This window comes from Lissotriton vulgaris, chromosome 1_2 (assembly GCF_964263255.1).
Source record: "Lissotriton vulgaris chromosome 1_2, aLisVul1.2, whole genome shotgun sequence".
NCBI classification, from domain to species: domain Eukaryota; kingdom Metazoa; phylum Chordata; class Amphibia; order Caudata; family Salamandridae; genus Lissotriton; species Lissotriton vulgaris.
Window position 1 is genome coordinate 163,404,264 of NC_141686.1, and position 22,306 is coordinate 163,426,569.

General features: G+C 49.3%; 1 protein-coding gene across 2 annotated transcripts in view; it reads right to left on the reverse strand.

Moving 5' to 3' along the window:
• LOC147734752 (estradiol 17 beta-dehydrogenase 5-like) overlaps positions 1–22,306 on the reverse strand; it is a 318,862-nt gene that overhangs the window by 99,138 nt on the left and 197,418 nt on the right. For both annotated transcript variants that reach the window (XM_086953029.1, XM_086953030.1), the window contains 2 exons: positions 15,791–15,913; positions 7,237–7,346 (listed from right to left, as the gene is read on the reverse strand). In XM_086953029.1, the coding sequence (XP_086809155.1) occupies positions 7,237–7,346; positions 15,791–15,913 (233 nt within the window). The remainder of the gene's footprint in view (positions 1–7,236; positions 7,347–15,790; positions 15,914–22,306) is intronic.

The following is a 22,306-nucleotide window of genomic DNA, read 5'->3' on the forward strand; positions in this document are numbered from 1 at the left end:
TAATGCTGGGGCGGAGACAGCATGTCCGATGTGCCGTGGGAAGACTGAGTGCTCACCTGGAACCCTTCCCGCAACTGCTGGCTCGCATGCCCGGGGCCTGCATGCATACGCCCCAGCTTTATGCATGCATCTATAAAGCTTGGGCGGAGGACCCTATATCCCATCGCTCTAAGGCTGGCCTGGGCGCTCACTTAGGCCCCTCCTCTCACCTGTGTGGGTGGCACCTCCTCGCCCTCAAGGCAACCAGAAAGCCTGGAGTGAGGAGGGAGCGAGTTCTCAGCATCATGCACCCCGTGCTTTAAAAGCCGCCCAAGCGTGCGTAAAGCTGGGGCAGAGGCTGCTGACTCACGTCGGCTGTGGCGGGCCTGGTGTTCGCGAGGTGAGGGGTCGTACACTGCCTAGACCTACTGTCGACCCCCATGGGCCTCCCCCTAAGTATGGAGGCCTCAGCTGCGTCTAGGTGACCCAGAGCCCACCTGGGCCTAACTAGCCTCCCGGTTGGTAGCTAACTCTGCGGCGACCAGGGTCGGGGAAGCCTAACAACCGACCAGGGGAGCTGCACCACCTGCCCCCCACCATGGCAGACACCAGCCCAGGCAATGGCCAGGCATGGGTTGTGCTAATGTTGAGGGGAGAGAGGAGAGTGGGGGCATGGACTCACCGTGAGGCACAGCTCCTGGATCCGACCAGCGACATGTCTAGATGGCGTGAAGACCTTGGCGCAAAGGAATGCCTGATAGGTGGGGGAGTATAAATAACTCCCCTCCCCACCCTCTCTGTGTCCCAGAAGTGACGAGGCCAGTGTGTCAGACCTCGGGACCCCAGAGGTTATAACACTAGTCCGGGTTGACTGTGCCAAATGTGGCACTAAGTTGGCCACCCTCTGGTGCCACCTGCGGGGGCTCGGGGAGCCTCATTCTGTCACACATTACCAAAAGCAATCTCACACCTCTCACAGACTACCAATCAGGCAATAGCAGAAGCATTCACACGTTTTGCGTTCCCTAGGAGCGCACCTGTTAACCACTCCTAGAATTTACAGAACACAGTAGGGAGGCAGAAGTTTTGTGTTGGGTGCTACCAAGCTGTGGAATAACCTGCCTCATCATATCAGAGCCCTTCCCATTCTTATCTCTCCAGAAAACAGAAAGTGTGGAGAAGTGTGGCTTATACGGTTGGTAATACTGACACAGCACGCATTTTCCCCCTCCTGAGGTGGAAACCGGGAGGTCTCCTATCTTTCCTTGTATTTTAAATACCGATTTTACTTGTCTTGCACTCGTTTTGTTATTCGCTCACACCTGAGCTAAATAGGTGTGCTGAGACCCCCCTGCGCTTAGCAGCGCCTTAGATTCACTCTCACCCCCTCCCTGTAGGTCCGGTCCTGCTATCGGCTGAGTGTTGATGCCGAGGGCAGGGCGCCGGTTTTGGCGGCCATCTTGGGTCGGGCTGGGCTGGTGACGCGATTGACAGCGCTATAAAAACAGACAGTGATGGCTCCGCGCAGCGGACGCGAACAGCGGACGCGCCGGACCTGCGCCGGAGTCGTGCCAGAGTCCTGCCCGTCTGCGCCCGTCTGCGCCCGTCTGCGCACGATCGGGCTCAGGGCTCAGGGACTCTGGCACACGTATCACCTATGCCACAAATGATCTCCTAGCACTGAACTCTGACAGGTACAGTCTGTCTCCTACCATATGTGCCGCCCTCAAGGAAAACAATATCCTCTACATCCCCAGCCCTAAGAATTCTAGCCTTCCACTCTCCCTAAAGCTAGCTACCCTCAATACTAGGTCACTACAGAAACACCACCTAGAAATTTTCACCCTTTTACAGGACGACACCATCGACATCCTGACACTCACCGAAACCTGGTTGAGTGATGCCTCCTCCCCGGACATCATAGCCACCCTTCCTAGCGGGTATGATATGGTCTGGCATAACCGACCTGAGGTGGTGTAGCAACGATCTTTAAAAATCAGTTTACGGTGACCAAAATCCTAACTGAGACCATAAATGCCGTCGATCTATTGGGGATAAAAATCACCATGAACAATTCCTGTCTTGTCATCTTAACAGTCTATTGTCCACCCCAAAGTACTCCTATGTTCAACAATCTCTTTTTCCCTATAATATCGGATCTATGCACACGTTACAAAAACATCTTGGTGACGGGTGATTCTAATGTTCACTGGGACAAAAGGGATAAAGATTTATTAGCTCAGAAATTGCAGACTTCCATGACCGCTCTTGGACTGACACAACTAGTGGAAGCCCCAACCCACATAAAAGGTCACATTCTTGACCTCATTTGGTCCTCTATGCCAAAGGCGGTCCTCACAAAAATCACACCCTGTATCTGGTCGGACCACCATCTAATCCTATATGATATACCACATAACAACTCCCAGGCTAAACTCCCATTAAAAACTAAAAAAGTGCGCCAATGGGAAAAAAGTCAACTCTGAAACCCTGACCAAAGTCCTGTCCAAATGTAAACAGAAATCCATAATCCCATTAGATGGTACTGGCCTAGACCTAAACTATGACACGATAATAACCACCCTCAGGAAATCAATTGATGAGATAGCCCCCGAAAAAACTCAAAAAATAAAGGGTGCAAAAAAAGGAGCTCCCTGGTTTACCCAAAGCCTACGAGATGAAAAAAGAAAGCTCCGCTATCTTGAAAGATGCTGGAGGAAATCTAAAAAGGACACTGATAGGGAACTATACAGAACATCGTTTCAACTGTATAAAAAGCTTATCGTATCAGCCAAGAAGGACTATTATGAAACACGCATGAATATTGCCACAAACATCCAGAAAGAAACCTTCCAAATACTGAAAGAGCTAAGCAAAAAGGAGGAAAAGGCAGATACATTGATTGATTGTGACACTTTTCAAGGATACTTTTTTGAAAAAGTAGCGACTATACTGTCAGATATCAAGAAAGATAACTCAACTATACATATCATGCCATCACCCCCTTTAAACCCCTCAACCCCTATCATCACTAGATTTCCTGAAATTGACTCCATCACCCTTAGACAACTAGTAGCATCCACCAAGTCAGGTTCCCCTGCCAATCCCTGCCCGCCTGATATTTTTCGACTAGCAATTCCGATTCTAGAGGACCAGATCTTAGACCTCCTAAACAACTCTTTAGCTACTGGATCACTACCAACTACCTTCAAAGAGGCACGCGTCAGACCCCTGATAAAAAAACCTGGGGCAGATCCAACTAGCCTGAAGAACTACAGGCCAATCTCCCAGTAGCCATTTCGATCAAAAGTACTAGAACAGCATGTGTTAAAATCATTGTCATCCCTCCTGGAACTTCACCATCTTCTCCAGGAGCGGCAAGCTGGCTTTCGTGCCCACCATAGCACGGAACTTGTAATGCTGTCTGTACTGGATGAGCTCAGATGCATGGCTGACAGTAAAAAGCCAAGCGCCCTGATATTATTAGATTTTTCAGCGGCGTTTGATACTGTCAGCCATGAACTGCTCCTGGACAGACTAGCCAGGTCTGGGATAAGAGAACAAGCTCTCCAATGGCTAACGGCCTTTCTATCAGGGAGGACGCAGAGGATCCAGCTAGCAGATCAGGTCTCCGACATGGGCGCCTTAGTTTGTGGAGTCCTACAGCCACTGATAGAATCCCTGGAAAACATGGGCTGTAAAGTTTTTAACTACACCGATGATACTCAGCTGCTGCTGAGTATCGACAACACAACATCGGCTCAGTCCATGGCCCAAAATATACCACGGTTCACAGTAAATTGGATGTCGTCCAATCTATTAAAAATCAATCCAGACAAAACGGAAGTCCTTGTAGTCTCAACCTCTACTTCCCCATGGAACGATTTGTTCTGGCCACAAGAACTTGCACCTACCCCAAAACCGTACCAAAGTGTAAAGAGCCTCGGTATGAAAATCGATCAGGAACTCTCGATGACCAACCAAGTGTCCGCTGTGGTTGGCTCCTGTACCAACCTGATCAGGCAGCTAAGTAAGCTCGTCCCCCTACTCTCAATGAACATGCTTCGAACCATTGTTTCAGCCACAATAGTGTCCAGAATCGACTACGGTAACGCGTTATACCTAGGTCTCCCAAAAAACCCCATTAATCGTCTTCAGGTCATCCTGAATGACGCAGCCCGTTTGATATTCGGAGTATCCAGGCGGGCCCACGCCTCCCCCTTGCTTTATAGGCTACATTGGTTCCCCATGAAGCAAAGAGTCAAATTTAAGAGCATGTGCATCTGCCATAAAGCAATTCATGGACAGGCACCAGCCTATATAAAAGATAGGCTTGAAATGTATGAACCTAAGCGCGCCCTGCGATCCTCCGACTCCTTCCTGCTATCCTGCCCGCGTTTTAAACTGGCAACAAAAGGAGGCAGATCCTTTTCAGTCCAAGCTCCTACCACCTGGAACAAGCTACCGGAGGTGCTTCGTAGAGAATCCAATCTTCTCCACTTTAGGAAATCCCTGAAAACCTTACTTTTCAGGGACGCGTTTACTTCCCCGTAGTTAGGTCAATATTTCCACTCTTCCATCTTATTTTTGTTGCTGTACCTGGTCAGAAGCGCTTTGAGACCTGTCGGTGAGTTGGCGCGATACAAAACCCAGATACAAATACAAATACAAAATAATGGTTAGAGCGGCAGACCCTGATGCAGAGGTCTGGCCCGGGACCAGGGTTCAATTCCCTGTCAATTCCACAGAACTGATAATTCTCGCCTCGGTGCCCTATTCCAATCATGGAGTCCCACTCTGCAACTCTGGGCAATAACTTGCTTAATCTCCACAACGGCCCCCACAATGCTAAGGATGCCTGGCCTCCACCTTTCGGGTGCCCAGGAGAGGACGCCTCACAGGGAAAGCCCGGATGGGTTCCACAGCGGTATTTGTACAAGCGCCTTGAGACCCTTGCGGGTGAGTAGTGCACTATACAAATATCAATTTACATTTACAAAGAACCTGGCTTTTCAATAAGTAGGCCTGCCGGTTCAAAAGCAGATAGTGCCACGACACATTTTGCGTATATGTGCGTTTAACAAATTGCATTAACATAACATAACACATTCCTTCAAAGGTCCACTCACTGACTACCACAAGCATTCTTAGACCCTTGATATACTTGCAGTCTTGTAATAATGATCGACACAGCTGCACCGATCAGGGCACCGGCCACTCACTAACACAAGCACCCACACCCTTAATTGACTAATAGTCACTTCCTAGTAATAGCAGTCACACCCCTCAAAGCATAGCAGGCTGACATTACTGACAGCACTCTCACACTCCTCACATTTTCAAAGTCTCACACTCTTCACAGACCAACAGGACCAAATAATACTACCAAATAGCACTATCACATTCCTCACAGAGGAGTCATCACACAACATGAAACACTCTCACACTTCTCACAAACTTCTAGCAATGCTAAGAGGCACCTCTTTATTGATTGGTGAATTTGTGTATGTTTTTATTATTATTATTTAAAGGTTCTTATAGAGCACACAGCTGCCTACAGCGGGCTTCCTGGCACTCCACATGTTTCTAGTATTGTGAATGGGCAAGTGAGTGAATGTGAGAATGAGTCATTAAGAGAATGAATAAATGCACTGGTGCAAGGATACGTTTTCGAGTTCATGGGTGACTAATGATTGAGTTCAACAGTGAGAAATGATTGGGTGACAGCAAAGATGGTACCATTCACAGTCAGCTACAAGCTAGAACTATTGGCTTTGGCAATCCTTATTTCAGAAGTGACAGACTGTTATGAAAGCATAATAGGCTAGTAATAGAGGTCATGTCGTCACAGTATTTAAAGACCAACCTACGGGGGGGACAATAAAGAAAAATGTCCTGTTCTCCCTTGACCCAGATACATCACCAGGTTGTTTGATAATTACCAACTGATTTGACTTTTGTGAATTGGTAATCACACAGGTGAAACAGAAGTTTCGGAACTCTTGGCATTTGTTAAACAAAGATCTTTGTGACGCAGAGGCGGCGTAAAATATGTGCCATGTTGCGCCCTATTTACAAAGTGATGCATCTAGGCAGATGCGTCACTTTGTAAACCCCTGAGATACATTATTCCTGCGTCAGGTATAATGTATGCAGGGTGGGATTTCCCCTGCATCAAAGCCTTGTGGAAGTGGCGCATTGAAATCTATTAGAATTCAGCGTGCCACATCTAGGACACCATTGCGTGAAAACCTTACGCCTGCCTCATGGCAGGCCTACGACTCACACAGGACCTTGAACATGGGGCTTGCCTCATGTGAAATTAAAATTGCTGGAGTTGCGTAAGGCTTCCAACATAACTCCAGCAATACGTTAGTTTTGCGCCAACAGATACGTCAGTAATACTGATGTATTTGTCATTCCTTGCAACATGATGCGTCATACTATAAATATGATGCATTAATCATGTCCCAAAGATCGCGTAGTGAAATCTGTTGCATCGCTGTTTTCACACAGAGATTTGACAGTTTTCATAAATGAGGCTCTCAGTGATTTGTAGGTCACACAAAGTTTCAGCAAGAGAACTAAACTCAGACAGACTCTGGTCCCATAGCCAATGATTATTTCATTGACATGAGATGTAAAACATTCAGGAGTGCTAAGGAGGCTCGGATTAGGGTGGCTGAGTGGTGCACTTTACATATCAATAGCGTGTCTGACAGGGAAATATAAGCCTGACTATCCATTTCACAGGGAGGTTTGAGTATTTGAGGATTGTGGGCCGGTGGGGGGGGGACCACTGAAAGCAGAGCGTCAAACAAATACTTTTTTGGGACTAACCTGAATTTCATACGAGTGCACACATCTCACAGCCCTCACTGTTTTTTTAGTTGGATGAACTATCCATGTCACATCATCATTGCACAGCACTCTCGGCTGCCTAGCTAGTGGTTCCTCTTTCCTCATGTCTTTGCTCAAGTGTATACCCGGACTCATAATTATTAGGAAGAAGGGAGAGTATCTACACAATTGTATATTTACAATGTATGCTTACATCATGGTAAGAGTGAATTACCAAAATATCTCAATAACTACTCACAGCACAATCCAGTCCTAGTGGAGTGACAGCCTACCCCAGAGTACTAAGCAGAAGCTTGTCCCTATCTGCAGAGACCTGAACATGCGCTGATTAGTAGGATCTCGATGGAAGGTGCACCCACCAGGGGCTTTATCAGCACTCTTCTAGCACTGTCCTACCAGTTCTTATCTCTACTTGATCCGAGGACACTGTACGCCACCAGCACGATATTTTTGGACTTGCAAAACTCCAGCATTTTCCGCTGATTCAAATACGCGTGGCACTCAACCTGCAAAAAGATAATAGTAAGAAAAGAGTCTGCTGGTAAGCTATACATCTCAAGAATAGAATGTACATCCTCACTAGGTGTTGCATTACTGGCCACTATATGATTAGCATGTAGAACAACATGTTGATAAACCAAAGTACTGGCATGCCCATCCTTTCTAGGAATAGCATGTGGCTGGGGACCACTGAAGGGCCAAAATGCAGTCTCACACTAGAAATGGCTCATAAAGCAACATAGTATTTGTTTTCCCACACAGGAGTAGCATAGTGACCCACCGCAAGAAGAAATAACAGACCTGTGGAAAGAAAAGCATGCAGAGCCAATCCAGGGATTTAACAGAATCACACAACAAATAGTGTATAGACCAGGTAATGGTACAGAGGTTTCAGCCCTACATGGATAGATTCAGCTGGGAGCCTGATGCCCGGTGGATCCCAGAGGTTTGGGTGTTTTGAACTTAGAGGGACTTAATAGATTGGAAAGTTAAACCTGGCTCTGGTAGCGCTTGGTCGGCCTCCTAGCTTGACTTTACTTCCTGAGTCTCCTGCTCCTTTGCTTATCCGAGACACTCTGTGGTAGTCAGCAGATCATTTCACTGTCTCATATGCTTCATATGGAATGGACAGAACTTGCTATGTCATTTTGGCAAAGAATAAGAGGGCATACTTAACTCCCATCTTGCTCAGTCTACATGTCACTTCCATGAATGAGGCTCTTTGTTGCTGGGCCACAGCCCTGAAATATCGAAAGATTATGATTCTCTGGTGTGAAACTTCCAGTCTCCCTTTTTCACATACCTGCAGGGGGATATTGTCCTGTCACAGTACTGTGGGTGGTTTGCTACTGATCAAGGAGGTGCCCAGGCAGACTTTGACCCGCTGGGACTCAATGAATCTGTTCCAGAGTCAAACCTGTGTCAGTCCCTCAGGAGACATTGTTCCTCTAATTGACCCAGTGACTGAGACCATTGTTGCGGTAGACATTCCTGGAGTGGTGGCATGTGTAGTCCTACATGTAGCATTATGGCAATGCAGGAGGCCATCATACCCAGTAGGCACATGACAGTTCTGACTGTCAATTGCTGATTGGCCCGGAAACGTGGTAGTAGCATTTGGAAATTCTTCCCATCTGTGTGTTTAGGATAGCCACCATATAAGGTGGAACCTGTAAAGGTTTGAAATTAGATTATTGGACACTGATGGGGAAGCCTAGTTCGTTGATGGAGCAGGTCTATGGTATTTTGAGTGAGTTGTAGGCACAGAGGAAGATTGCTGGCTTTCATAAGCTAGTCGTCGAGATACGAGAAGACAAGGATGTTTTGTCTGCATAAATTTACTGCTACCACTGCTAGGCATTTGGTGAATACTCAGGGTGCAGTAGTCACCCCAAACAAGAGGACTTGAATAGGTAATGTTTGCCTGCTATACCAAATATCAGGTATTTGCGATGTGCTGGATGTATGGGAATGTGAAAGTAGGCATCCTTTGAGTCTAAGGTTGACAGAAAGTGGCCTTGCTGGAGAAGTAAGATCAAATCTTGGAGAGTGACCATATGGAAATGCTCCGACATGATGTAAAGATTTAAGGGCCATGGATTTAAGACTGGCCATAAAGATATGTCCTTTTTTGGAGTTAGGAAGTATAAGGAGTATAAACCTCACCCTGATGGTATAGAGGGATAGGTTCTATAGCTCCATTGAGCAAGAGAGCTTCAACTTCTTGTTTGGCAGAGTCTGTGAGTGTGAGGTGCAATGTTTAGGGTTGTGGTAATGAGCTCCAGACAATGACTAAGTTGAATAATGTCCAACAACCCCATGTCTGATTTTATCTTCCCCCGATAGATGTTGAGTGTTCTGGGGGAAGCAGAAGGAAGTACTTGTTTTTTCCCTCTACCTTTGGCATTGGTACCCATATAGGAGCCTCTATAGTAATCTTGGGGAGAGAAGTGGAGGCCCTGGCTAGGTTGGTACGAGGTAAGGGCATCTGAGGAGGTGGTATTTGAGCTAGCTCAGTAGGTGGAGTGGCAAAAGGAGCCAATCGGACTAGGTGTCTCATGTGCCCCCATAGACTTGTGGGACACCCCCGCGCCGCACGGCCACCAGCTGCTGCGTGTGCCCCATTGCCTGCCTCTACTGACTCGCTGCCTGCCTCACTGCCGCTGACCACGCCCCCTCCTCCGAGCGGCGTGGTCCGTGCCTGCCTGCCGGTTTTCCTTTACTGCTGTTAGTTTTTGCTCTTGTTTTCATCTCCATTTGTGCCTGTTTTCTTGGTTTTTGTGCCCGTGTTTAACGTTTTCCTTCCTGTTTGCCCGCCTACCTCGCCGCCCTCCGCTCTCCCTCCCCGCTTCCCGCCACCGCCGCTTACCCCGCCCCTTTTTCTCTTCTGTACCCTCCCCGCTCCCGCCTCCCAGCTGCTCCGCCCACCCGCGCACTTCGCCTTATATGGCGACCGTGCGACGCAGGTGAGTGTGACCCACTTGTTGGACACCCCCGCGCCGCACGGCCACCAGCTGCTGCGTGTGCCCCATCGCCTGCCTCTACTGACTCGCTGCCGCTGACCACGCCCCCTCCTCCGAGCGGCGTGGTCCGTGCCTGCCTGCCGGTTTTCCTTTACTGCTGTTAGTTTTTGCTCTTGTTTTCATCTCCATTTGTGCCTGTTTTCTTGGTTTTTGTGCCCGTGTTTAACGTTTTCCTTCCTGTTTGCCCGCCTACCTCGCCGCCCTCCGCTCTCCCTCCCCGCTTCCCGCCACCGCCGCTTACCCCACCCCTTTTTCTCTTCTGTACCCTCCCCGCTCCCGCCTCCCAGCTGCTCCGCCCACCCGCGCACTTCGCCTTATATGGCGACCGTGCGAACGCGCAGCGGTCACGCGCAGAGGGTGCGCCGATTGTGCGCCGAAGGCGCGCCAAAGGTAAGCCCGTCTACGCCCGTCCGCGCCTGGACCGCGCCCAGTGCCAGGACCCCTGGCCCTCGAAGACCCCGACCGACCCGCCTGATGTACACCGCCGCCACCCGCATCGCACTCAACATCGGCCGAGTCCCAGGATGCTGCAGAGCCACCCCACGACGCGTCCACGGACTCTTCAGCTGCAACACCTGCAAGTTCACCTGCATCCGGACCTGCCCGACACCAGCACCTACCGTGCCGAACACCAGCAGCAACCACCTCAAGTGCATCCTGCTCAACACCCGCTCCGTCCACAGACACGCCATCGAACTCTGGAACCTCCTCGACACCACAGCCCCTGACGTTGCCTTCATCACGGAGACCTGGATGAACGCCTCCTCAGCGCCCAACATCGCCATCGCCATCCCAGAAGGATACAAGATCACCCGGAAGGACCGCAACGCCAACCAGGTGGGAGGAGGCATCGCCATCATCCACAGGAACACCATCCGCATCACGACCAGCACCGACAACACCCCACCCTCCGCCGAACACCTGCACTTCCAGATCCACACCGACCCAAAGACCACCCTCAGAGGCACCCTGATCTACCAACCTCCGGGACCACGCACTCAATTCAGCGAGGACATCGCCGACTTCGTCAGCCAGCACGCCCTCCCCTCCGCTGACTACATCCTCCTGGGGGACTTCAACTTCCACCTAGAGAACAACAACGACTGCAACACCAGCACCCTGCTCGACAACCTCGCCAACCTTGGACTCAAGCAGCTGGTGTCCACCCCCACCCACCTCACCGGACACACTCTCGACGCCATCTTCTCATCCAGCAAAGACATTGCCTTCAGCCACGCCACAGAACTCCACTGGACAGATCACAGATGCATCCACTTCACCTTCAGAAGAATGACGACCCACCACCACCAGCAACAGGTTGCCCGAAGAAGCTGGAACAAGATCACGGCCGACCAGCTCGCCGCCTCCCTGAGCCAGCACCCTCCGGCCAGCTCAGCGAACCCCAGCCAGGCCGCCGAAAACCTCACGAAGTGGATCACCAACTGCGCGGACGAACTCGCCCCACTGAGGACCCCGCCCAGCAGACCCGGCAGCAAGAAGGCCCCATGGTTCACCGACGAACTCAAGAGCTCCAAGAAGAACTGCCGAGCCCTCGAGAAAGCCTGGAGAAGGGAACTCACACCGGACAACAGGACCACCCTCAAGCTCGCCACCCGGAAACACCACCAACTGATCTGCATCGCCAAGAAAACGGCTTTCAAAAACCGACTGGACAACAACGCACACAACTGCAAGGAACTCTTCAACATCGTGAAAGAGCTCTCCAACCCCAACGCCGGAAACAACGACATCACCCCTTCGCAAGACCTCTGCAACTCCCTCGCCTCCTACTTCCACAACAAGATCGCGGACATACACTACAGCTTCAGCACCCAACCGACGCACGCCACGACCGCAGCAACGCCACCCACCACCACCCTCCGCGCCTGGACCCCGGTCAACACCGAAGACACCGTCCACACGATGAACTCCGTCCACTCCGGATCTCCGACCGACCCCTGCCCTCACCACGTCTTCAACAAAGCCGACGCTATCATCGCACCCCACCTGCGGTACATCATCAACACCTCATTCGACACCGCCACCTTCCCTGAGAGCTGGAAGCACGCCGAACTCAGCGCTCTACTGAAGAAACCTACAGCAGACCCCACCGAACTCAAGAATTACCGCCCCATCTCTCTACTCCCGTTTCCAGCCAAAGTCATCGAGAAGACCGTCAACAAACAGCTGGCCACCTTCCTCGAGACGAATGGATCCCTCGACCCATCGCAGTCCGGATTCCGGGCCAACCACAGCACCGAGACCGCCCTCATTGCCGCCACTGACGACATCCGAGCCCTGATGGACAACGGGGAAACAGCGGCCCTCATCCTCCTAGACCTCTCCGCGGCTTTCGACACGGTCTGCCACCGCACCCTAGTGCAGCGCCTCAGCAACGTCGGAATCCAGGAGAAGGCGCTGGAATGGATCGTATCCTTTCTCGACGGAAGAACACAAAGAGTCCGCCTACCACCGTACAAGTCAGAGGCCACCAAAGTCATCTGCGGCGTCCCTCAAGGATCCTCACTGAGCCCGACTCTCTTCAACGTCTACATGAGCCCCCTCGTGGCCATCGCACGCCAACACAACCTCAACATAATCCCCTACGCCGACGACACCCAGCTGATCCTCTCCCTGACCAACGACCCCGCCGCCGCCAGAGCCAACCTGCACGAAGGGATGAGAGAAGTAGCCGAGTGGATGACGACAAGCCGCCTGAAGCTGAACACAGATAAGACGGAGGTCCTCATCCTGGGCTCCTCACCCTCCGCCTGGGACGACTCCTGGTGGCCCCCCGCCCTGGGCACCGCACCCAAACCAACGGACCACGCACGCAACCTGGGTTTCATCCTGGACTCCTCCCTCTCCATGACCAGGCAAGTCAACGCCGTCTCCTCGTCGTGCTTCAACATCCTGCGCATGCTTCGGAAGATCTTCTGGTGGATCCCCACAGAGACCAGGAAGACCGTCACCCAGGCCCTCGTCACCAGCCGACTGGACTACGGCAACGCACTCTACGCCGGAACCACCGCCAAGATCCAGAAGAGACTCCAGCGCATCCAGAACACCTCAGCCAGACTCATCCTCGACATCCCACGACACAGCCACATCTCCGGACACCTAAGAGACCTGCACTGGCTCCCGGTCAACAAGAGAATCACCTTCCGCCTCCTTACCCACGCACAAAAAGCTCTCCACGACCAAGGCCCGAGCTACCTCAACAACCGAATCAACTTCTACGCTCCCAAACGCCACCTCCGATCCGCCAGCCACGCCCTCGCCGCCGTCCCACGCATCCGCAGAGCCACCACAGGAGGAAGGTCCTTCTCCTACCTGGCCGCCAAGACCTGGAACTCCCTCCCGGCCGACCTGCGCCTGACCCAAGACCACCTCTCCTTCAGGAAGAAGCTCAAGACCTGGCTGTTCGAGCAGTAGCGGCACCTCCCCCCCAGAGCCTCGAGACCCTACGGGTAGGTAGTGCGCTCTATAAATGTCCTTGATTGATTGATTGATAGACTTGGCAGTCTCTATCCTTTTTCTTTTTTCCTAGTGCCAGGTCAACCTGGGGTCCAATAAGATGTTCTTTTTTTAAAGGGACATTCAACAGACTTTCTTGGGCTTCTGGCTTAAAGCCAGGTATGCAGAACCAGGCAAGATACGGGTATTGATTCCTCTAGCAAATCTGCTGAATCTAAGGCACAACAGATAGAGAAGTGGAGTTGAGCTTTCCTTCAGATGGAAGCTCCTGACCCATTTTCCGGTGCTCCTCTGTGAGATACTGGAGGAGTTCCATAATATCGTCGAAGTGGGTACAAACATACCTTGCAAGCAAACCCATTGAGTTGACAAATACACCAACGGTTGGCGGATTGAGCTGCTACCTAAGGGTAGGCGGAGAGCTCTGCTCTGCCTGCGGAGTGTGCAGAGTTTTGCCCATTCCACGCTCCGCAAAGTAGACGCAGTAGGCAAAACTCTGCACTTTTCACGGCGGGTGGAGGTGACCAGCCCCTGCACCTTCCACCCGCCCTATTAACAACTATTTACAAGCTTAAAAAACACAATAGAAAGTAGTAAACGCCTTACCTGAGCTGCGGCGTCCCAGGGCTGTCATCTTCCTCCATATTGACTTAATAATGAACACTGCGCATGTGCGGGCGCCCGCGTATGCGCGTCTCGTCTCTTCAGTGGTGGTGGAGCCAGAACCGAAGGTCTGGCAAGAACACGCCCTTTGTGGAGCTTGATGTGTATCGCCTTTTGGCAAGCCAACAGGGGCAGATTTTCAAGCCCCTTGCGATACTTTTGCGCCGCCGTTGCATCAATTTTTGTGACGCAGCTGCGGCATAAACAATGCTCCACATTACGGCCCATTTACAACGTGATGCATCTAGGGAGATGCGTCACCTTGTAAAGCCTTGTGCCACATTATACCTGGGTCAGGTATAATGTATGCAGGGTGGGAATTCACCCACGGGAAAGCCTCGTAGAAGTGACCCAGTGAAATCTACAAGATTTCACTGCGCCACTTCTAGGACGCCACTGCGTCAATTCCCTACACCTGCTTGGAGCACGACTCCAGCAATGCGTGACTTTTGCACCGACAGATGTGTCAATATTTCTGACACATCTGTCAATCCTTAAGCCATGGTGCCTTGTATTGTAAATTTGGCGCATCCATGGTGGCGCAAGGGTTTAGCACACAGGCACAGGGAAACTAATGCATCTACAGATGCATCAGTTTCTTGTAAATAAGCACCCCAGATTTTTGGGGAGAACAGGTTCCACAGGTTTGCCAGGATCAGATTTTGGAGTTAGTTTCAAAGATTTCAGACAAGAGGTATGTTTCTGTTTTGGCACCAAAGGTCCGATCGGAGCCGAAGATAGGGCTGGTCAGCTTGGTACTGAATATTGACTCAGCACCGAAATGGATGATGTCAATGGCTTCCACTGGTGTTTCGGTGCCGAGCTCGAGGGCAGGGCATCTGAATTAGTCTTTCAGTGCTGTGATGGCCGAATGGCCTTTTGTTGGGTAGGGAACGTTTGTCTCTTAGGTTGTTCGAGACAGATTGTGGGACAGGGGTTACCATACTCACGGACTGTTAAGCTGGATACGGAGGTCGGAGCTTGGCTCCGACCTCCGTATCGAGGTCGGAGCCAAAATTGTGCTCAAAGGAGAACTCTTCTTCCTCAGTCACAGATGTTCATCCTCCTCAACATCTTGATATCTGAAGATGTCAGGAGTGTCTTCAAAGCTGCTCCACAGCATTTAACTTCTATGTGCCCGACAGTCCCAAAGAGTCTTTTAGACAGGAAAGATTGACATGCCTTTCAACCCTCTTTCCTGTGTTACGGTGATATTCAAAGGTTATAGATTGGAGGCGGATCATCCAGGAATATTTTTTGTGGGCAATGCAGGCAGAAGCAGAAAGGCATCCGTTCCATGACCAGCAGACCATCCTCGGGTGAACCTGGTGTACATTGAAAATGGAGGCTTCGTAGGGCGAGGCCCTTGAGGGCCAGGGTTGAAGCACGTTGATTTGATGAGCGATAGCGTTTTCTGTATCTCGATACGCAAGATGGGATACATGATTGAAAACGATATCGAAGAGGACGAGGGTGAGCACAAACCAAATAGAGCACCTCAACGGTCTCAACCCCCAGCGCAGGCAGACACCTCTAAACCGGACAGTGGAAAGAAAAACAATCTAACAATGGAGATGATACGCATGCACATTATTACCAAGAGGAGGAGTCTTCTGCCTTATCACTCAAAAGACTACTTCGAAGAAAAACAACTTGCACACTTCCGGACCCAACACAAGTTGGCAGGAGTATGAAAATCGTGTGTATCTAAGGTGACACATGCTTGAACACCTGTTTATAATTATAATGTAGTGCCTAATAGTAGCCAATAGGAATTAATTTCTTACCTGGTTGCAGACAGGTTTGTATTTGAGCCCTGGTTTATTAAGGATCAGCTCCAATTGCCTGCGGTTAAAGTTGGACACACCAATGGACTTCACAAGACCAGCGTCCTTGCATGCTTCCATGGCCTGTGTGGAGAAAAACATGTGAGCTCCATTGGTCAAAATGATCTAAACGCACAGGTTACCTAATAAATGTTATTAGAGGTATTTATGAGGCTGAGAATAACCCACAAAATGGCAGAAGAGCACTGTAGATAGCAACAAGGAAATGTCCCTCATCTCATTTAGCATCTGCCCGTAGTACATACTGGGAATACATGAATGCACCAGTGACCTATCCTTAATATAAACAGGGCATGGTTCCACTGGCACCACACTTGTTTTTGTGGTTAGTAATGAACGAATACCGGCCATTAATTTGGCCCATAATCTTTTATGCCCCTTGAGGATGGTCATCAGCGCTACTTGCTCTAACCTGATATGCTATATTACATTATTGATATTTGTAAAGTGTATGTTTATCAACGCTTAATGAACATGTAGGAGACAATCATACAATCTAAGTTCAGACTGTCTAATAAAGACAAATTTTGTTGGTTAAATGGCACGGTTATTAGCTTTTTTCAAAACTCTAGGAGTGAAGATAGTGATCACATCTTCAGAAAGAAAACCTAGCCTAAAAGAGGCTGTTTTTGTATTTAGGATGTCCAATTGCAGGTGGCTTGCAGAACAAAGTGTACATTACGAAACATATAGGTGAAGATTTACAAGGACTGGGGCATACCTGCATATCAGCAGGGATGCGCCAGGTAAGATGCGCCACGCAAGTTTACCCTTGCGCCACCACAAATGCGCCACATTGTCGCAAGGATAAACAGATGTGTGACGCATCTGATGGCGTAAGGGCGGCACATTGCTGGAGTTGTGTCTCAAGTGCAAAGCGGCTACAGCAATGCTCAGGGGCTTCCCATACATAACATGCCGCGTCACACCTTACGCCTGCTTCAAGCAGGTGCAGAGTTTTGACCCAGCAGCGCCGTAAAAGTGACTCCGTGAAATCTTGGACATTTCACTGTGTCACTTTTCCAAGGCTTTTTCCGGCGGAACGCCCACCCTGCATACATTAAACCTGAAGCATGTTTAATGCGGCGCAGGGCTTTACAACGTGACACATCTCCTTAGATGCGTTACGTAAATAAGGTGCAACATGGTGCATGGTTTACGCCACCGCTGCGTCACAGAAGAGATGCAACGGCGGCGTAAATGTTTCGCAGGGTGCTTGTGAATCTGCCCCACAGTTTAAATTTAGATGCAAAAAATGGTGGTGCACCACCACCACTAAAACCTTAGAATGCACTCTTTTCTTGACCGAAAGCCAGTGGAAATGTCTGACAATTGGGTTGTGCGATTCCTGCGCTTTGAACCACATAAGCTGAGTCACAGTGTTTTGTAACTATGGGAGGCTTCTAAAATGTTTGCTTGACAACCCAAAATAAATAGTGTTTACTTAATGCAGTTGAAACTGGGATAAGACCATGACTACAGTGATATGATGTTTCTTGGTGATATAAGGAATATTGTTTCTTAGATGTTAAGTTCAAAGCCCAGATAGGAGTTCAGAGAAGATTTTTTCGCGAGAAAGGTGTGGTGTGGTGAACACCATTATTTGAAAGGAAGGAACTAACCACTTAGAGTAAACTTAATAATAATTATCCACATTTGTAAAGCGCACAATCAACCATAAGGGTCTCTAGGCACTGCGGGCCGTCGGCAAGATTAAGCGAGCTATTGCCCAGAGTCACATGGTGCTGGGCTAATCTGCCGCTGGTGCCAAGGATCGAACCGTGATCCCCAGATTCCAGAGTCAGTCGCCCTAGCCACGGCGCCACACCTCTTCCATTTGCTTATACTTGAGTGGCCAGCTAATTAATATCTATTTCCTTCATACTCATTCACTCATCACACTCACAACTTGCCATCATATCCAGAGCAGGTCCGGGCAGAGATGCTCATTGATGTTCAAAGAAGCACAAGGCAGCAGGCAGAAATCTTCTAACCTGTCCTCTCTACTTCGCCTATAACAAGCTTCATCACTGTAGTAAACAGGTGCCACTGTTTTTGCCAATACCATATTAAACAATCAACTTTACTAAGTATGAAAAGCAGAGTGAAGACAAAAAGAGCAGCATTCATTTCCCTCTTGCTCTCATCCCAGAATAACTGAAGGTTAATAATTTTCTAGTCTGACTAATGTATGCTAGAGCTATGGTCATTTGCATTTATTTTAAGTGACTAGAAATTCCCAATTTAGGCAGGAATAGGAGCTCCTTCCTGCCCTAACTGGAAACATCTGGAATGGAGATGCAATTGTACAATGGGTATTTCCAGGAACACATTCAACAGGCCAAATCTAATGGAACATGCTACCAACACATTCAGGATGTGATCTATAAAAATCAGTGTGGAATCAATATTTTCTGAGATACTTCTGCATTCTATAGGTGAAATGTTGGAATAGTGAGGTAACTTCACTTCATGGATTACCAATTCGTGTAAAAGATTACCCCATCTACATTGACATTTAAATGCTAACCAAATTGTGAGAGAAATGAAAGACATTTTGCTTCATGTACTCCCGGAAACCTAAATGTATTCTTTTATGAAATAGTGAGATAATTTTCGAAAAGGTATAGATACATTAGCAAACAGGAAGATGAGATTCATGAAAGAGTGACTAAAAAGGATAGATGCAGAATGTACCCCGACCAAGCCGCCACCAACCTCACCCTATGGTTATCCAACAGCGCCGACATCCTTGCACCACTGAAAAAACGACAAAGCAAACTTGGCAGCAAGAAGGCCTCCTGGTCCAACGATGATCTTAAGAAATCCAAGAAACTCTGCCGCTCCCTTGAGAAGGCCTGGAAAAAAGACCCAACCACCAGCACCAAGGACGCCTTCAAAAACGCCACCCGTATACACCACCAACTGATCCGAAAGGCCAAGAAAACCGCCTTCAAGGACCGACTAGATAACAACGCCCACAACAGCAAGGAACTTTTCAACATCGTCAAGGAATTTACCAATCCCTCGGCCAACTCTAACGACATCACCCCCTCTCAAGCCCTTTGCGACTCCCTAGCCTCATTCTTCCACAACAAAATTGCAGACATCCACAACAGCTTTGACAACCAACCCGGAGACCAACCCACCCAACCATCTGCTGAACCTTCACCCCCCTCGAACATCCTTAATGACTGGAACCCAATCTCCACTGAGGACACCATCCGCCTGATGAACTCCATCCACTCAGGATCCCCCACAGACCCATGCCCTCACCACATCTTCAACAAAGCAGACTCCATCATAGCACCGCACCTCCGAGACGTCATCAACTGCTCCTTCAACTCCGCCACCTTCCCGGAAAGCTGAAAAACACGCTGAACTCAGCGCCCTTCTGAAAAAACCCACAGCGGACCCCACCGAACTCAAAAACTACCGCCCCATCTCGCTCCTTCCATTCCCGGCCAAAGTCATCGAGAAAGCTGTCAACAACCAGCTCGCCGCCTTCCTCGAAGCCAACAAATCCCTCGACTCCTCACAGTCCGGCTTCCGAGCAAAACACAGCACTGAGACCGCCCTCATCGCAGCAACAGATGACATTCGAACTCTACTGGACAATGGAGACACAGTCGCCCTCACCCTCCTCGACCTCTCCGCAGCCTTCGACACAGTCTGCCATAGCACCCTTCTATTTTTGGTATTCACAGAAGTTAGGATTTTTTCTTAAGTTTGTCTTAAAACAAACTTAAGACAGACTTAAGTTTGGATTTTGTCTCAAGTCTGTCTTAAGTCTTTCTTAAATCTGTCTTAAGACAAACTTAAGACAAAATCCTAACTTCTGTGAATACCAAATGTAGTAAGTTTAGGATTTTGTCTTAAGTTATTTCTGTGAATCGGCCCCATTCTGTGAATCGGGCCCTAAGTTGTCAGGTCTTACTTAATTTGATAGAAGTACTGCAACCCCAGCTACAGGCCCCAACACTTAGGAGCAACACTATACCTCCCCATGCGTAGTTATTATGTTACCTACACTTTCTAGCATCGGAGATAACCAGACAGCCTTAGCAGTGGCAGGGGGTGTCACAAAGTGCCATATCCAAGTTCTTCCACAAGTTCCTTGGGCATAATCGTTGAAAGCAAAACCAATACATATATTTCCCTCATACCTCCCAATCATTGCAGCACATAAAATTGCATTTCTAGAGGGTAGCGCAGTTCCCCAATGTCTATGGCTGTGTCGGTGGCACACATGTTACCAAATGCCCACCTTCAGCTGCAGAATATATCTACAGCAACAGGGAGAGCTCACACTCATTGAATGTGCAGGGGTGTATGTCTCCTACTGTATCTTCACAGACCTTGTGGCCAGATACCCAGGCAGCACCCACAACTCCTTCATTTTCCACCACAGTGGAATACACAACCAACTGGCACTGGAGGAATTTGGAGATGGTAAGAGACTCACAAACTCAATGAATGCACTAGCCAGGAGCATGTGTGTTGTGACCTATAGTTTCCCATCTCATGCTCTTTAGGTGACAGTGCATATACCATAAGGTCCTGGCTCCTAACACCTTACCTGACTCCGAGGACACCAAATGAGAGACGATACAACAGGGCACGCAAAACAACACACTTACTCATTGAGCGGCCATTTGGCATCCTAAAGTCCCGCTTCCCTGTCATCCTGAAGGCCGGCGGGGCACTTCTCTACAGGCCAGCCACATGCTGCAAAATCATAGCAACCTGTACCATCCTGCACAGCATTGCAACGGGGAGGGATCTGCATGACATCAACATTGAGTCTGACTCCGACGATGACTCACACGATGACCTACAGCCACTACATGGGCAGCAGGAGAGTACCCATTCGGCTGAAGGCCGTGCAATATGTACAGAGATAACAAATAACTATTTTTGAGGTAAAGGATAACATGACATCATGGAAATGAAACATCACACATGGGACAGTGCTTGGTGCACATCTGAGTGAACACCTTTTATTCAGGTGGCTAACGCGACATGAGAAACAAAAATGTAACAGATCAAAATATGTGCTGAACAAACAAAGGCAACTCATAACACTGAGTTATGAGGGAGTCACTTTTTTTGTCCTGTTGGGTTGGGTGTTTTTTCAGCCGCACTAGGTCCTGGGACAGCCACTGTGTCAGACCCAGAGGTATTGCGGTGTGCACGCCTGTTTGGCCATGGCTCCTGGACAGAACTGCCACTGAAGCTGGACCCCTCCTTGCTCTCAGGTGGTGGGGGGAATATTGGGGAGGCACAGGTTGTGTATTTGAAGGTTTTCTAATGCAGATGAAACCTGCACTAACACACGCCTTGCCAGGCTTGCTGTAGGATTTCCGAGCTTGTTGATAGACCTGGTGATGGTGTCTACACGTGACATGTAATGCTGGTACCGCATCCGCTAAGCCCAGGGCTCAAGCTGCATTGCTGATAGCCAGAGCTCCTGCCCCTTTTCAATTGTCTTTGTCAAGTCCTGCTGCTTTCAACTGACGGTACAAAAGGGGGTGGTGATGGACGGAGCACCTGAACCAACCAAGCACTCTGAACTGGGATGGCAGAGTGGGCTAAAGAACGGTGATGGATTAAACCCAGATCTGTTGACTGGATGTGAGTGTTTGATTGATTCAGATGCTCCGTCCATCACCACCCCCTTTTGTACCGCTTTGTTCGCCATAAGTTGGCAGGGTATGTTCTGACGTGAGTCCCTTGCTCACTTTGCCACTGGATTCAAGCAAGCCGGGCTGAAGACGGCTGTAATGCCAGAAACCGGTCCTACGAAGCTTGTTTCCGGTCCAGGGAAGGCATGGCCTTGCAGTTCCGGCTAGACTGTTCCCCTGAGGCACAGGGTCAGACTGATTTGCATATGGCCAAGTCTGAACTGGGATGGCAGAGTGGGCTAAAGAACGGTGATGGATTAAACCCAGATCTGTTGACTGGGTGTGAGCGTTTGATTGGTTCAGATTCTCCGTCCATCACCACCCCATTTTGTACTGTTTTCAACTGACAGCACCTACTTTCTTACTTAGAAGGCTCAGTTTCCTTAGAATGAACTCTCCAGGCCACCATACACAGGCGGGTTATCAACTTCTTCGGGCACGGTCTCAGTGCGCCTGATAGAGCGCGCAGTTCACCCGGGTCACTAGTTTACCAATTTCCACGCACTGGGCCCTGGCGTGCATACGATGACTGTGTTTGCGTGAACCGGGTGATTTTCTTACACGCTACTATGAGTAATTCAGGGGGTGACTCTCTCACCACTCACTATTCATGTACCTGACTTACCACAGGCACATTACTCCTGATGGATTCAGGAGCTAGCAGTGGACAGGCAGTAAGATTCTTAAGAAGAGTAGAATACCTTAAACATTCCGTACATTTAATAATACTTGGTGATATGTAATGACCACAGACACCTGATGGAGTTTTAAA